This window comes from Mirounga leonina, unplaced genomic scaffold (genome assembly GCF_011800145.1).
Source record: "Mirounga leonina isolate KUSES-001 unplaced genomic scaffold, KU_Mleo_1.0 Mir_94, whole genome shotgun sequence".
In the NCBI taxonomy this organism is placed as follows: domain Eukaryota; kingdom Metazoa; phylum Chordata; class Mammalia; order Carnivora; family Phocidae; genus Mirounga; species Mirounga leonina.
In genome coordinates, this window is record NW_023270855.1 from 51,139,535 (window position 1) to 51,156,391 (window position 16,857).

A 16,857-nucleotide genomic window follows, 5' to 3' on the forward strand; every position below is an offset into this window, starting at 1 on the left:
TTCCAGCACTCACAGGTGCCGGTGGGAGGCAGGAGAAGGCAGGGTAAGAGGGGAGGGGGGCTCTGATACCCATGGAGGCGGGGTGCAGATTACAGCCTGCCGCGGGGTGGCGACATCCCAGCTGAGTCAGGCTCTGGGTGATGCAGGGCTCACCTTCCTGGAAGAGCCTCCCATCTCCCAGAGGCACCCGGTACCTGGTGGCAGGAACCGAGTCTCCAAACTGGGCACCAGAAGCTGCCCCCCCGTCCCCGTGGCCAGGAGAGGAAGGAGGTCACTCTCGGCTCACCCTGGAGGGAAGACCGACAAGGGCAGTGATGAAAATGATGGGCATCTGCTGAGCACTGGGTGTTACACGTGACTAATGAATCGTTGAACACTACATCAAAAACTAATGATGGGGGTTGGGGGGATGGGTTAGCCCAGTGATGGGTTAAGGAGGGCACGTATTGGGCACCTGGTGGCTCAAGTTGGTTAAGCGACTGCCTTCGGCTCAGGTCATGATCCTGGAGTCCCGGGATCGAGTCCCACATCAGGCTCCCTGCTCAGCAGGGAGTCTGCTTCTCCCTCTGACCCTCCTCCCTCTCATGCTCTCTGTCTCTCTCTCATTGTCTCTCTCGCAAATAAATAAAATCTTAAAAAAAAATTAAAAATTTTTAAAAAAATTAAAAAAAAAAAAAGGAGGGCACGTATTGCATGGAGCACCAGGTGTTAAACGCAAACAATGAATCATGGAACACTACAGCAAAAACTAATGATGTTGTGAATTGTGCAAGACTGTTGAATCTCAGATCTGTACCTCTGAAACAAATAATGCAATATATGTTAAGAAAAAAAAAAGAAGAAGAAGAAGGTAGCGGGAGGGGAAGAATGAAGTGGGGGAAATCGGAGGGGTAGACGAACCATGAGAGACGATGGACTCTGAAAAACAAACTGAGGGTTCTAGAGGGGAGGGGGGTGGGAGGATGGGTTAGCCTGGTGGTGGGTATTGAGGAGGGCACGTTCTGCATGGAGCACTGGGTGTTGTGCACAAACAATGAATCATGGAACACTTCATCTGAAACTGATGATGTAATGTATGGGGATTAACATAAGAATAAAAAAAACTAATGATGTAACATATGGTGACTAACAGAACATAATAAAATAAAATTATTAAAAAAAAAAATAACAATGGGGGTGCCTGGGTGGCTCAGTCGTTAAGCGTCTGCCTTTGGCTCAGGTCATGATCCCAGGGTCCTGGGATGGAGCCCCGCATTGGGCTCCCTGCTCTGCAGGAAGCCTGCTTCTCCCTCTCCCGCTTCCCCTGCTTGTGTTCCCTATCTCGCTGTCTCTCTCTCTCTCTGTGTGTCAAATAAATAAATAAAATCTTTAAAAAAATAAAATAAAATAACGATGTACTATATGTTGGCTAGTTGAACATAATAAAAATAAATAAATAAAAATAAAATGATGAGGATCAAGGAAGACCAGGGTTCAGGGCCAAACTTGCTATTCTCCGGCTGTGTGGCCGTGGCCCCTCGTTCCCTCATCTATCAAATGATGATAATGACACAGCCCCCGGGGTGACAGGACATGACCCACGCGGAAGCCTGACAGGCACCCCACCACCTGCCTTCACCCTTGACCTCAGGAAGCCTCATCTGGGGAGCACAAGAGCACAAGGACCCCTCCTTGCCCCCCAGATTCCATGAGAAGATGGGGGCGCAGTACGTGTACCAACTACTCACTTCACCCTTCAGCAGATTGGCGCCAGTCTCAGAAGGGAACCCAACCCCGGGAAGCCTAAGCTGGCCTGGCCTCCCCCTCAGCCAAGTAACCTAAGCCCGCTCCTCCTGGGAGACGCTCCACGCAGCTGCCCAGCCCCAGGGTGTCTGAGGACCGGGAGGTCACCCTGGGCTCCTCTGTCTGGCCCAGGCCCGGGGGGGGGGGGGGGGGGGGGGGGGGGGCCCCCCCCCCCCCCCCCCCCGGGCGGGGGGGGCCCGGGCCCCCCCCCGCCGGGAGGACTCCCAGCCCTCCCCGCGGGCGGCCCTGGCCTGCACATCTCTCCCCAGGGCATCTGTCAGCACCTCCCCACCCAGAACCCCCACCCCACCCCCGCCCAGCCCTTCGGGGGCCTTATCCCAGGATTCCACCTGCCAGTGTCTGCGAAGAGACACCCAGACCCGGACCGTCCAAAGCAGCTGAAAAGCAAAGCGCCCAGTGAACGGAGAAGGGCGGTGCAGCCGGCAGCAAGCCGGCAGGCGCTGGGAGAGCCAGTGGACGTCCAGGAGCCCCAGGTACAAGACGGCCGGCGGGCCGGCCAAGCACACCGCGTGCCTGGGGGCTTTTCTGGAAAGAAACACGGACAGAACGGCTTCAGGGGCCGCCTCGGGGAGGCAGGCAGACTTGGCGCCGTGCACCCTTCCTGTCCCGCCGTTGAACCAGGCAGAACTTCCGGCGCAGCGGGCTCCCGGAGGGACTTCTGCAGGAAAACCCAGGCGGGCAGGTCACACGGGAAGCTGACGGGTGACGTGGGGCGCGGGCCAGGACCAGGAGGGAGGAAGAGAAGGACTTTTCAGGTTCCACCCTCCTGAGCGGTTTGAGGCTCTGCCCTGCACGCAAGAGATAACGGGACAAACGGCAGTCGTGACGGCCGGGGAGGCCTGGCGCCCACTCAAGTCGTCCGGGGCGTCCCCCGAGAGAGCAGGTGTGACCACGGACCTCCCTCAACTTGCTGGAGGGCCAGCGGGGTGGGAAAGGGCCTGTGACCAGAGGGCCCTTCTAAGGCAGGCGGATGATGGCCTGGACTTCTCAGCAATGGCTCTCGGCTGGAGCGCACCCGCAGCGCTCATAGTGTGATGGAGGAGGGGCAGCGACCCCAGGGGGACTCGGGTCTAAGCCAGGGGCAGCAGAGCCTGCATGCCAGGAGCTGTCAAGCGGGGAAGGCCTTCTCCCCCCCTCATGGAGGCCACACGGTGAGGCTTACCTCCCAGAACTCCAGCTCACATTGGACCCAGGTTTGAATCTGGGCTCTATCACCTGGAGCCTCACGCCCCCCACCCCCAAGCCTCAGCTTTCGTGTCGAGAAAGCTAAATGAACGCACTGCTCGCTACTGTCCTAAGGACTAACACCCCCTTTGTATCCAGCCCAAGACCCACGGGGACACAGTAGGTATTACTGGCACAAAACACCCACCTTGGCTACCATGTCCCCAAGGCATTCTGGCCCAAGGAAGAGAGTGGAGTCCCGGAGAGAATTCTGGCCTTACCGCGCCCCCCCCCCCCAGCCCCCATCCGGCCACTGGACCAGCTTGACTAAGCGCTCCTCGGGGACATGGGAGCGGCCAACTGGCCGAGGTAGAGCGCGTGGCCAGCTTCACACGGTGCCTGGGAATGTCTTCGGTTTAGGCCCCCGCAAGCTCCAGGACGGGTCTAAATTTAGGCCACTCACCAAGGCCCCTTCTAAAGGAGCACCCAAGGGGTGCCTGGGTGGCTCAGTTGTTAAGCATCTGCCTTCGGCTCAGGTCATGATCTCAGGGTCCTGAGATCGAGACCCGCACTGGGCTCCCTGCTCCGCGGGAAGCCTGCTTCTCCCTCTCCCACTCGCCCTGCTTGTGTTCCCTCTCTCGCTGTGTCTCTCTGTCAAATAAATAAATTCTTAAAAAAAATTAAAAAATAAATAAAGGAACACCAAGTGGATGGAACACACCTCCTTCCACGTTACCTCCCTGGGAGGAGACGAGATAGGGGCCCTTATTTCTAAAGGCAACGGTTAGGGATGGGATCACACGGTGTGTTCATTCCTTTGAGAACGGTCACAACTCAACAGCAAGCCACCTCTGTGGGCACAAGAGGCTCACGTTGGGTGGCAGGGTGGACGGTGTACAGGGTAGCCTGGAAAATCCAAAAGCTAGGTCTACTTCAGGAGGGGCCCTGAGAAGACAAGTCTGAGGAGGAAACTTCCCGAACTCCCCAGCAACAGGATGACAGGACACCGGGGAGGTGCACGGGCAGCGGGGAAGATGGAAGAGAGGCAGCCATCTGGGGGGCAGGGAGGCTCCCCCCCAGTTTCCTGCTGGCATAAGGGGAAGCAAGGCCCCCCCCCCGGGCACCCTGGCACCACTTGGGCCACAGGCCTCCCCCGCTGCTGCTGGGTCTGACCTAGAGCTGCCCGTCATAGCAGCACCCCAGTAAGCAGCGAGCCAGCCCTCACAGCCCCCGGCTGACTCCGGGCTGGAGAAGGGCCCTGCGCTAGCGACACCAAACCTCCCTGACCAGCGACAGCTCCGTGAGGTCAGAGCCCTGCAAGGGGGCTCCCCTTAAAGGGCTCACCCATGGTCGGGTGGGGTGGAGGCCAGCACCACCTCCAGGCCCCGCAGCCTTGGTCTCGAGGAGCCCGAAGAGGAGTCGAATTGAGGGGTGTGCTGAAGGGCAACCCCAAGAAAAGAAGGAGCAGACAAAGAGTGAGCTTGGCTTTTCTGAAAAGAATACGAGGGGCACCGACTGGGCGGGAGCTATTACATGCAAATGTCTCCCCCATCCATGCTAATCAGCTGCGCAGCCCCGGGCTTTGTGAGCTACAAAAGGGACAGCAGATGTGAGCCAGGGTTCCCTGGCCCCTGAAAGCATGGGCTTAGCGGGTGATTACTGGGGGTGGGGGAAGCAACAAAACCAGCAGCCCCGGCCCCTGGGTTCCTCCGGCCAGGACCTCGAAGCTGTGATGCACCCACTACTGGGCAAACACCTGAGGACGTGGGGTGCCTCAGTTACTGCTCCCGACCACCTCCCTTTCAAGGGAGGAAACCGAGGCACAGAGATAACATGCTCAGGGCAGCTCAGCCCGGGGACACGGCATCTTGTGAAAGAGCCAAGCCCCATCCCAGCATCCACTGGGAAGGACGTGGGCTCTGGGCCCTGGCAGGTTGACGACAGGTGCCATCCCTGGGCCACCACCCCAGGGAAGGCGGGGGAGCTCGCGTCCTCGGGCTGTGAGGGATTACTAAGGGTCTGCACCCGCTGTGACGCCAGGAGCTGGGCAGGCAGTGCTCGCGGGGGACCGCGGTGGGCAGGGGAGGCCCTTGGCAGAGGGGCCACACGGGGAGGCCTGGAAGGCAGGGCTGGAACGAGGCATGTCAAGGGGCAGCAGGACATGTCGGGGAGCCCGACCCTCAAAGCGGTGAGTACATGGAACCTCCTGGCCCCCGTGAGGCCGGGGCCAGTGAGCTCAGCCTGAGCAGCTGAGGAGCGGGAATGTGGTTCCTGGGGGTTCTGCCCTGGGGCCAGCGGAGGGGCCTCAACCCACAGACGGGGTGGCTCCCAGAAGGCCCGACAGGAAGAGGCGGGAGGACGGGGCAGGGGCAGCCTAGGGGCTGAGCAGACTCGGAGGCCGCCCCGGCCCAGCTTGAAAGAGAAGTTTGCCCACCGCGCGGAGGTGAGCCGGGTTGTCCGGGGGCCGCGCCACTGCTTGGAGGGCCTCCACCAGGCCCCTGGGACGCGGGGAGCCCCTACGGCACCACTGGCTCAGAATTAGGAGGGCCCTGTGGGCCCGCCCCTGCCCTCAGGCTGCCTCACCGAATGTGACTCCAGATGAGACACGGGCAAGAGGGGACAGAGGCTGCCTCACCCCAGGATGGAATCGGCAAGTGGCAGGAATGAGGAAAGACTGGCTCTGGGCCCCAGAAGAGTCTTCCGGGGCCACTTCTCCGACACAGGACACGGACCAGAGGGGGCAGGTGGGCGCCCCCCCACGCAGTGCGCAGTCTCCTTTAGGGCGCGGACGGCCCCCCCCTGCCCCCCGCGCCTGACAGGTGGCGCGGCTAAGCGGAGGGGCGGAGCCAAACCGGGCCGGCATCCCAGCGGCTACCTGCCCCCGAATGCCTCAGTTTCCTCAGTTTTCTCGTTTACAAACCAGCGGGAGGGGCTGTGGCTACTCTGGCTCCCCGCAGGGTGTGCGTGGCTGGGGGAGCAGGGAACGGGCCGGCTCCCCCCGCACTCACACGTCCGCCCAGCACCCTTGTGCCAACTGCACACGGCGGCCAGCCGGCCCTTCGGGGCTGCTCTCATGACGAGGCGGATCGATGACCGTAAAGGGCCTGGCACGGTGCCCGCCTGGCACATGCTCGGGCCCGAGCGCAGTAAACATCAGCTACGGTGGGCCTCGGAAGCGCTGATAAGCAGGACATGGGGGCGTCAGGGCCAGGCATCCTGTCGGTGTCCCCCCACCCGGGGGGGGGCCCGTCCAACACTGGGGACTCCACCCTCTGGTCACAGAGGGCCCTCGGAGCAGAGCCAGGTTCTGCAGAGGGCCCCTCCAGGGCACACAGCAAGTCTGGAAACTCCAGGCGGCCTTCGCCTTCCCCCTCAGCCCGAGGAAGAATGCAGCCAATTTTCTGGAACGTCCCTCTCAGGTCTGCAAGAGGCCCCCCAGTCTGTCTGTGATTACTTATTCACATGCCCCCTGGAGGGGATCACGAGCGCTCCCCTTTCACTGATCTGCCAGGCCCCCCAACTGTCCCCACCTGGAATGTCACCCGGGCCCATGTCGTCAGGTGGGCTTCCGAACACGAAACCACTCCACTCTGACGTGTGTAACACATCCAGCGAAAACGAACCCCAGCCACAGGAACACAATTAGTGGGGAAGCAAATCCGCCAACGATCTTAAAGAAAAGCAGCCCAGACCCGCTCTTGCCAAAGCTGTGGGTGATGAATTGCTTGAACGAGACACACAGAAAGAGGGAATAAAAGGGGGTTCCCTCTCTCTGTGCAAGGAGTGGGGGCGGGGAGGAGACAGAGCCCCCTCCCGCAAACCAGTCTGGCCCTGTTTCCAAGAACGCCCCGCCTAACAGAACAAAAAGCACCCAGAGGCTGGGGGACACGTTCTAGATCTGGCCTCGGGCGGCGGCTTCACGAGGCGCAGAACTGTCAAAAGCACCGAACAGAACCACCTGAGGCTTGGGCATCCGTGCGTGTTGATTAAACAACAATTAAAATAAGTCATCAAGAGAGCATCACGAGGCCACAGTTTCCAGATCCAACTCCCGCAGGCCTGGGGGAAGCCTGGTCTCACTTTCCTTCCTAGAACTGGTTTTCGGGGAAACAAAGGGAGTGGGGGCAGGGAAAGTCGGGAACTCCAGATTCTTCAACCAAAAGTCAGGGCAGGTGACGTGGTCTCTCTGGGCGGGGGAGAAGGGGCCAGCGGCCCCACCACGCAGTTCACCTGCAACCCTGAATCCTGAAGCCTCCCAAGCGAGTCCCCAAAGTGAGAAAGTGGGAGGGTGGATGGGCAGGGGTTCCCTCCTGAGTCACCAGGGGACCAGGCGGGGCGCCACCACGGCCCCTCCCAGCCCTCGAACTCTCAGGGCTTTCCGGTCACAGGCACCTGGCGGCCCACACCTGGCACACACCTTCCCTTCCAGACAACACGGCAGGTTCAGACCAGTGACCTACTATGCTGTGTGTTATCACTAACCCCGCTGTGTGCTGGGCTAACACCAACCCTCAAGCTGCCCTCTATCCTCCCAGAGGAACTGGAAGATGAGCTGCGATCGCCTGGCCCAAGTCACAAGGTCACATCAAGGTGAGGCTCCACCGCCTGTACTAATCATGACCTCCAGCAGCTTCTGACCCAGACAGGCTGCCGCAGTCCCGGAGGGGGAAGGGAGAACATCCATTCCAGCCAGGGAACGCAGAGAGACAGGGACCCAGGAGAGCAGGACTGACCCCAGCCCCTCCCCCCGAGAGCCACTGCCCCCTTGTCCCCAGGAGTTTCTTCCTTTCCACCCCAACTCTCTCTGCCCAGGCGCCCCCTCCCCGCCCCGCCCCCAGGCTCAGCTCCTCAGCTGCCATGCTCTGCAGGCTGGTCCTGGGCCACGTCCCCCTCAGCGGGGAGATGGCGTTCTTCGTCTACTTTCTCTCTGCTCCCCGGGACTGGGAGTACGCAGGGTGGAGATCGTGTCCGGCTTGTGCAGAGCTATGCCTCCAGTTCAGGCACACCTGCCACCAGCTAAGCCCCTCGGTGAAGCCTCCCCACCGACAAGGAGGCGGAGATGCAGGAGACATTCGCCAGGGATCACCCTGCAGGGCAAGGCCAGGGGACGGAGCTGGGCTGGGGCCCCGGACACGGCTACAGGTGTCACTTCCCTCCCCAGCACTCTTGGAATAAACACCACCGACCCCCTAGTGAGGCCTCCCCTCCCCCCTGAGCGTCCAGCTCCAGCCACACTTGCGGCTGGCTGCCCTGGCCAGGCCCACGCGCTCGCTCCCACCTGCCAGGTGTGATTTTAAATACTTCCATTAACGTGCAACAACCCGCACAACACCCCTCCGAGGGAGGTGCCATCAAGAAGCCCACTTTACAGTGCAGGGAACAGAGGCACAGAGAGGTCACGCCGAGGCGCAGAGCCGGGCCTGGGCCCCACCTGCTCTTCTCTCACAAGCTCTGGCGCCCAACCCGAGCAGGGCCCCCCCCACCCCCGCCAAGCCCCCCACCCCCGCCCTCCCTAGCATTTTCAAGCCTCTGCCCCATTCACTTTCTTCCCGAGGACACTGAGCACTAAGTACAACGTGTTTAGGTGACTGTTGACTTAGCGCCTGTCACACAACCCCCCAGATCGGCAAATGTGGGAGCATGTGCTTGGCTTGGGGCGTCACCGTATCCCCAGCTCCTAAAACAGTAACTGGCACACAGCAGACGCTCAGTCCGTTTTTGCTAGCTGTTTAAAGGCAGACGAAAGATAACCTACCACAATAAAAAGACAGCAAGTCCCCCGCCCAGTACACGCTTGTGGCTGGCTGGCTGGAAGGTCAGGTCTCCATCTTCAAAGAACCGTGGGTAGGCCCTGGGGGCCTGGGCGACGTGGGCCGTCCCTTCCTCCTCTCTCCTGGAGACTCCACCACCCCGCCCCCCCCACCTGCCATCTGGCTGGGTCCCCTCCCCCAGCCCTCCAAGGGGCTGCCCCTCCTGATCAGAAATCCAGTGACCTCCCCTTGGCTCTCACGCACTCTGACAGCCATCGCTGACCTCTCGGGGCTGCCCAATCGGAGCCGTGCCCCGGCCCAACAGGCCCAGGGCCCCCACCTCTCCCACCGACCACTCCCATTCCTCGGAAGCCAGAGGCATCCACTTCACTTCCCAATCCAGGGCTATCCTCCAGTGACGCTCCGCCTTTCTCATGTCACAGATCCCTCGGAGGGCAATCAAAAGCGGGGAGCCTTTCCCCAGAAACATGCAGAGAGAGCCAACAGCAATGCTATGGCCATGGTCCATCGGGTAGACACACAACGAAGAAGCTGAGGTGTGTTCCCTCCAGACAGGTGCCAACGTTACCCCTTTTCTCCTTTTTGTCAAGGAGGCTGGTCCAAGGTCACAACCACTGACTCTTGTTCCTCTAGTCTTCTGCAAAACTGCATCCTCTAGTCTTCTGCAAAACTGAGGACTTCGAATTAAGAGGCCTGTCTCAGCGCTGCCCGAAGCCCCTCCCAGCCTCCACTCTCCACAGGGCGCAGCAAGTCTGTCCCAGGTCTGGAGCCTCCATTCCACCCTGTCTGGGATGGGAATGTCCCATTTGTCCTGGCGAATTCACCACCTCTGCAGGTGGTGAGCAGATCCCGGGCATCGGGCAGGCGGGCTCCCCAGGAAAGGTAAGGCACCTGCCGGGGAAGTTTCCCAAGCCTCTCCCATTCTGCTAAATCTGACCTGGTCAGAGGCCTTGCACCTCAGTTCCCGCCATTCTCCTTCTGCCCAAAGGCCCTGCCCACCCACCACGTCCAGATCCCCACACGTGACGTGGCGCGTGCCTGCCAGGTGCGGCTCGGGGCGCTGGCCACTTTGCACCTGTGATCTTAGACACGGGCCCCCACAACCCCAAAAGGTGTGAACACTCATACTAAATTGGATGCACAGAGATTGTAAAGAGCCCCATGTGGCAGCTCAGGTGGGATTTTGCCAACCTAAGAGTTTGGGTCAGGTTAGGTTTTGCTGTCAAAGGAGCAGCAAGCTAGGCTTTCAGAACTTCTGGGTTTCCAAATGGCCAAGGAGGGGCTTTGGGCAGGTAGAGAGGAGGAAGGGGGGCTGGGAGGTGGGCAGTGGGCGGGACCTGGGACTGGAAGCCAGATCAGCTTAGGACTTGAGGTAACAGCCCCCCACCCCCATGGGGCTCCAACTCAGATGCCCAGAGGAAGGGGCCAGGGGCCGAAGGAGGGTGCCGGCTAAGGGTAAGGGACATTTTCCCACACCCGAGGGCAGCCTGGGTTCACAGAAATGCCTCTCTATTTTAAGAAACAAACCACTGCAAGTGGAAGGACAAATGGCTACTGGCACGAAGTCTCTGTGCTGGGGCAGTGACAAGCAGGAAGGGGGGAGGGGGACTTCGGGCAAATTGGGGCAGCATGCCCCTCCCAAAGGTGGCACCGCTCTCCAGCTCTGCCTCGGGGCACGTAGGCCCGGGCCCGCCAGCCCTTCTGAGGTTTCACAAGTACAGAGTCAGATTTTGACGTGAATTCACACAATTTAAAAAATAGCGGGGGGTCTCCTTTCATTTCAACCACATAGGGGGAAGCAAACCTGAGAGCAGGTCATTCACAACCCCTGGCGGTGGGTCATGGCCTTTGCCCTGGGCAGAGTTCACCTTCTATTCCATAACACAACTTCTGGGCCTCTGACACACTTCTGGGGCAGGCTAAGGTGAAACTATTCAGTTACATTCCTGTTGCATTCTCTAGTCTGGAAGCTTCCACAGGGCCCTCTCTCCCTGCTCCCATACTCTGCAACCTGCTGCCACAGTAGTCTTCAGAAATAACATTTTATCATGTAGGCCCCTCCAGGGAAAATGGTGGGCAGCTCCTGATCATATACAGAAAAGGCCCTGTCGTTTGTAAAACATCACTTGGACCTAACCTTGCTACCCCCGCTTTGGTCCCTCCATTCTTCAGAGAGACCCCTTTGCCCCACACCAGGCTGCTGCCCCCCACCCCCACTTGAGCCCTCCATAAACCAGGAACACCCTTCCCAACTCTGGCTACGTCCACATCCTACCTACTGTGGCCAAGGTGACTGACCGTCTCCCAGTGTCTGTCCTCTCTCCTACAAAAGAGAAACCCTGAAATTAGCTGAGCTGAGCTCAGCGGACCGCTCAGACTACAGACTACATTTCCCAGCCTCCCTTGCAGCTAGCGGTGGCTCCGCAACTGCCCATTCTAGCCAATGGGATGAAAGCAGAAGCGCCCAGAGCCAGCTTCTGTGAACTCTCCTTAACAGACACCTGGCCCATGCCCTCGGCACCTTTGTCCCTTCCTTTATCCTGCTGTCTGGACGCCAGGGTAATAGCTGGACGCCAGGGTAATAGCTGGACCCCAGCTGCCATGTTGATCCACGAGGACAGGACCTCACCCTAGAAATGGTGGAAGGGGGGGGTTAGCTGGAAGGACCTGGGCCCAAGGAATTCCGGAAGCAAAGCCTCCACACCAGCCCTGATCTGCCACCCTCCGGACTTTAGCGTGAGCACAATAAATAAAATGTCCTGTTGTTTAAGCTACCGCCACTCTGGATCTCTGTTATGCATGAATAAATGGAATCCTGACCACCTTTTTTCACTGAACCATTCTGCAGTAAAACAATGAGTAGGTCCAACAGCCACGACCTTGAAAGCCAGCTCCCCTGCCGGCCTAGCCACGTCACCTGGTCAAGCCCTTTCACCCATTTTTCCACCAATCAAATGGGAGTAGTGTCCCTGACCTCCCAGAACTATTCTAAGCAATAACACAGAGCAACGGCCACACCTGTCAGTCTAACTGGCCCAGAGTCCAGAAAGTGTACTCTATGGGGCCTGAGTGATCAGGACACTCCACAATCAAAACAAACAGATGTACCCAAAGAAAGGCTTTTCAGCTTCTCTTAAAAGATCTGGTGAGCCGGGCTGGGGTCAAGTTCCCACCGTATTCCCTTCTCCTCCTGCCTGCTTCGTTCATTTCTCCCAGGGGTCCACAAGCTTTTTCTGTCAAGGGCCAGCAAAGTTAACATTTTAGGTTTTGCGAGACTGTCATTAAATATTCTTACTTCAGTTGTTGGGGTTTTTTTAATAGATCCTTCAGAAACATACAAAGCTCCCTTTCGTGGTTTAAACAGGGGCCACAGGCCTGCTCTGGCTCACAGACCATCGTCTGCCCATAGACCCTAATTTATGCTCTTATCCTCTCCCCAGCTGCCCCCAAGGTCAAACATTTGAGTCTGTCCACACAGGTTCATGCAGAGCTCGGTACCCGGTAAACGTTCAATACAATGACAGCACGCAGGAGCATCTTATGGGCACCACTGGAATGGGAATGCCCCTCCGGTGTTACTAACTTCCTGGGGTGTCACTCCAGCTTGACACTGAAGGTCCTAGAGCCTGGGCACGTGACAAACTCTTCTGTCCCTCCCCCTCCCCCCCCAGCTGCCAGGGGGCTACCATACGACTGTGACTGGAGGAAGTCACAAGAGCTCCGGGTCTATGGCAGCAGGCCATTCTCCACCTTGTTTTTACAAGGGGTTTTTTCTCTGGGGTTTCCACACCCTGGCACGCCCCCCACAAACTGAAACGTAGCCCCTATCAGAACCAGTCCGGCTGTACATCGCTTCCTAGCCAAGGGGGCGGGGAGAGTCCACAGAACCAGGCAAACTGACTCACACTGACCAAGAAAGAAAAGTGACACAGTCATCTCCAGAAAGGACCCGTGGGCCTGAGGAACTGAGAGTCTGGTCTGCTCTCTGCCTTGGCCGCCCCACAACGGGCTTCCCGAGAAGCTGCCTCCTTTCAAAGGGAGGGCTCCCTGCATCCAAGAACTCCCGCGGCCTTGCCAAAGCTTCCTCAAGGCCCGGGACGTCTGCACCTCTGCCCAGGGAAAACGGCCTGGTTTGGTAGCTGCCATTTAGCCACTGCCATGGACACAGGCCAGGGTGACTTCAAACAGCGAGGAGGGGTGGGGAGGGTTATCGTTCACTGCAGGGTGACAGGGACAGGGCCTTCTGCAGCTGTCATCTTTCTCACGTGGGAGGGTGTCGAAGTCAAGGAACAGGGTTGTATGTCGGCTACCCACACCCATCTCCCCAGCCCCACCCCGCACCCTGACCCGAGGTGGAAGCTGCAGCCGCGGGGTCCCTCTTCTCTCTGCCAGGGGTGCGAGGCGGCAGCTGGACGGCCCTGCAGCATAAGAGGCTCCCTCCTAGAAAAGCCAGCTCTTCATCACTCCATACCAATACCCACGCCGTCGTCGATAACTTCTATAGGAATATTTACTGTTTACCACGAGATATCCCTGCTCCGCACTCCCATGGTCCGCTTCACCCAAATTTCTGGGCCCCAAGTGGTATCATTCCCGTTGCTGAGGGGGAAAGCGAGGCTGCGCCCCGGCAGGTGCAGCTGGAGGTGAGGAAACAGGCTCAGGGAGGCGAAGTGGCTCATTCAAGGCCTCACAGCCAGTGACCCACGCCAGTCAGACCCCGCGTTCAGAACCCTTGCCAGCACCCAAGCATACCTCAGGCTCACCTCCCACCTGAGCAGGGGGAGATTCGGGTCTTGGCCAACCTCCCTGTCCCTACCCACACACAGATTTGAATCCCAGGGGGTCTGAAATCACACGTAGCTCACAGGACCCTGCCTCACCAGAGACCGGTGAGCAGAACAGGGCTTCTGCCACCTTCTCATCTGGCCAAAGCAATCAGGTCCCAGAAGGGTCCAGACTGGAAAATGTGGAGGCCAGGGAAGGAAGCTCATCCCAAGACAAGGCCTAAAGCTCCTAGCAGGCCCCAAGTGCCCCCGGTCCACCCAGCCGCCGCATCCCCGCACATCCTCACAGTGGCTGGACCATCTTTGACTTTCTCCAAGGGACTGCGGGCTAGCAGTCTACACCCGGAGGGCCAGGCCTGCTCGCAGATCCAGGAGCAGGGTGCACCCCCACACCTCAGCCCTGGTACTCTACACTCCCCCGGGACACTTCAGAGCGACCCCTCCCTGTGCGCCCCCCTCTCCATGCCTGCTCAGGAACCAGTTCTGCTTCACCCTGCACAATGACCCAGCCAAGTCTGAGGTCACCGCCAGGCCCAGCCTGTAATGGGAGCAGGTGCTACCACCAAAAAAGTATTAGTTTATTGAGCAAACACATGATATGCCACAAAGTCCTGCTATTACCCCCATTCTACCGATAAACACACTGAGGCACAAAGACAGATACTAGTAGGGCACGGATCTAGTCCATGTAGCAGACCCTGAAAATATATGTCCGAGCCCTAACCACCCCCTTAGGGCTCTCAAAGATAAAATTGTTCTGGATTTAGAGTGAGCCCTAAATCCAGTGAGAGGGCTTTTCTTATAGTAAAGACAAAGAGACACAGAGGGGAGGCCATGTGAAGACAGAGACAGAGACTGGAGTTCTGTTGACAAAAGCCAAGCAAGGCCTAGATCCAGAAGAAGCTGCTCGAGGTAGGAAGAGATTCTCTTCCAGGGCCTCCGGAAGATGTGTGACCCTCCCAACACCTTGATTTCAGACTTCTGGCCTTGAACTGTAAGAGAATATATTCCTTTTGTTTTAAGCCATCACGTGTGGCATGGCAGCCCTGAGGAACGAACAAAACCAGGGTTCTGGCTGACTCCAGAACCCAGGTTCTCAGCCCCACATGAATGTGACTTGAGCATCAAGGGGGAAACATTCTTTCAGACCCCTGAGACTGTATCATCCCTGACTGAGGATCTCAATCTGAGAAATGCGGACTTTCCCCCTTTCACAAATGCCTCAGTTACGAATTACTTCTAAAAGACAATGTTATCTTTATAACTAGTAACAACATCGAGATTACCCACAACACAGAAACACAGAATGTAAAAACTCTCCTGGAGGAAGGTGTTAAGCTTAGGAGACACCAGGTGTGGGGGGACGCCTGGGTGGCTCAGTTGGTTGAGTCTGCCTTTGGCTCAGGTCATGATCCCAGGGTCCCGGGATCGAGTCCCACATTGGAGCCTGCAGCTCCTCCGGCTGTTAGTGCGTGCTCTCTCTCTCTCTCTCTCTCAAATAAATAAATAAATAAAATCTTAAAAAAAAAAAAGAAGACACCAGGTGTGGACTATATCAGCACTCTCTGTACTATGTCCCCAATAATTCTATAAATCAAAAACTGTCCAAAAATCAAAAGAAGTTATTTACAAAAGAAAAACCAACTGTCCTGGAACTGCCTTGAGGATTAGCCCCGGGACCCTAGTTGGAGAAACGCTGCTCATCTTTATTCTTTATTAATGCTTGCCAAACGAATGGCCATGCTTATCATCTGGGAGATCCTGCTGAACTTAAGATAGAGCTTCAGTGCCTGTCCTGAGTTCTGACGCCCACCTGGGAAACCCTTCTCTCCGCTCATTTGGTCCCAGAAAACCCAGCTCTGCCCCAGTAAAAAGAGCTGTGATACTTGGGAGGGAGGCACAACTCCACAAGTCTGGGTGTTCCAAGTAGAGGTGCAGGGAGAACCCTGTGTGAACCAACTGCTCTAGATACTTTCCTTTGGCCCACCCCCTTCCCAAAGTGGCAAAAAAAAATTCACGCAGGCCAAAGCCAGGAAAGGCGTCCTCCGCGGCGCCCAGAGCATCAGTGCAAGAAACCCTGAGACAAAGCTGAATGAAACAGAATAGCAAAATGTGAACAAGCAGTCAGGAACCAGAACAGATTAAAAAAGAGTAACAGAGAAAGAAAAAGGATGAACTACAAAGACTCAGGGGCCTTGGCAAACACATTTGTGATTTTTTTTTTTCCACTGAAATGTCAGTTTTGAAACTAGCTTCTGAAAATGTAACGAGCTTCTCACATCCCCAAAAAGAAAGATCGGAGGACCGTGGCGAGGGCGGAGGCTGTGTTACCTCTTACTTCGGAGCCGGACATCAAGAAGGAGCCCTACCCTTCCACGTTTCCACCAGGAGCACATCCAGCGGCTCGCACCACCCGGGCAGGGGCCCTCTCCCCAGGTCTAGAAGTTTCCCACACGGGGATCCAGAACGCCAAAACGCTCCCGATGGGTGGAACCAGGTCCTCCAGGCCACCCCAGGCCGGGCACCACTTTCCAACTGTCCTTAGCAGTCCTGGGAGCCCCGAGAGATGGCCAAAGGCTGCCCACACCCCTCCCTCCCTCCCCCAGGGCGGCCACACCCGCCCCGGGGACTCCCACCTCTCCCATACCCCAGGCCCCCTTCCCTCCCACCCAGCCCCCAACCCCCCACCCCCACCCCCGGCTACGAATTCACCTTCCCGGGTCGGACCCCACTTCCTGCCCACCCCCGCCCAATCTCAGGGCCCTCACTCCCCCATTTCCCGCTTCCCACCGTACTCCCGGCACCTCACCTCTGGCCACCACGCACGCCCTCTTTTCCCTCTGCCCCTTGACATCGTTCCTCCACTGCCCTCACTCGGGCGGCCCCCCACTCCCAGCTCCCTCGGCCCGGCGCCACGGACCCCACACCGGGCCCCCACGGCTCAGGGCCCCTCACCCTCGGGGCCCGGGGCCCCTAGCTGCGGCCGCGTCCCTCCCGCCCCGGGTCCCCCGCCCGGCCGGCCTCGTGGGCAGCCCCCGCGCTCAGCCCAGCCCCGAGGCCCCGCACTCACGGCTGTAGAGGGCGATGCCCGCCGCGTCCGGGCCGGCGCGCACCTCGAGGCGCAGCGCCTGCTGCTCCGCGTGCCGCTGGATCTCGCCGTTCGCGTCGCCGATGGTGAGGAGGCGGGCGCCGGGGAACACGGACACGGCCGCGCAGGGCCCCGCGCCGCCCGGGACCGCCGCCCCTGCGCCGCCGGTGCCCGGCCCCGCCGCCGCCGCCGCCGCTGCCATCTTAGATCCGGCTCCAGGCCCCGCCGCCGCCGCCGCCGCCGCCGC

At 58.7% G+C, this 16,857-nt stretch overlaps 1 protein-coding gene across 2 annotated transcripts in view; it reads right to left on the reverse strand.

Annotated features, from left to right (window-relative positions):
• The window catches only part of CARM1 (coactivator associated arginine methyltransferase 1), a 40,319-nt gene extending 23,507 nt beyond the window's left edge, over positions 1-16,812 (reverse strand). For both annotated transcript variants that reach the window (XM_034998366.1, XM_034998365.1), the window contains exon 1: positions 16,593-16,812. In XM_034998366.1, the coding sequence (XP_034854257.1) occupies positions 16,593-16,812 (220 nt within the window). The remainder of the gene's footprint in view (positions 1-16,592) is intronic.
• Between the last annotated feature and the right edge of the window lie 45 nt (positions 16,813-16,857).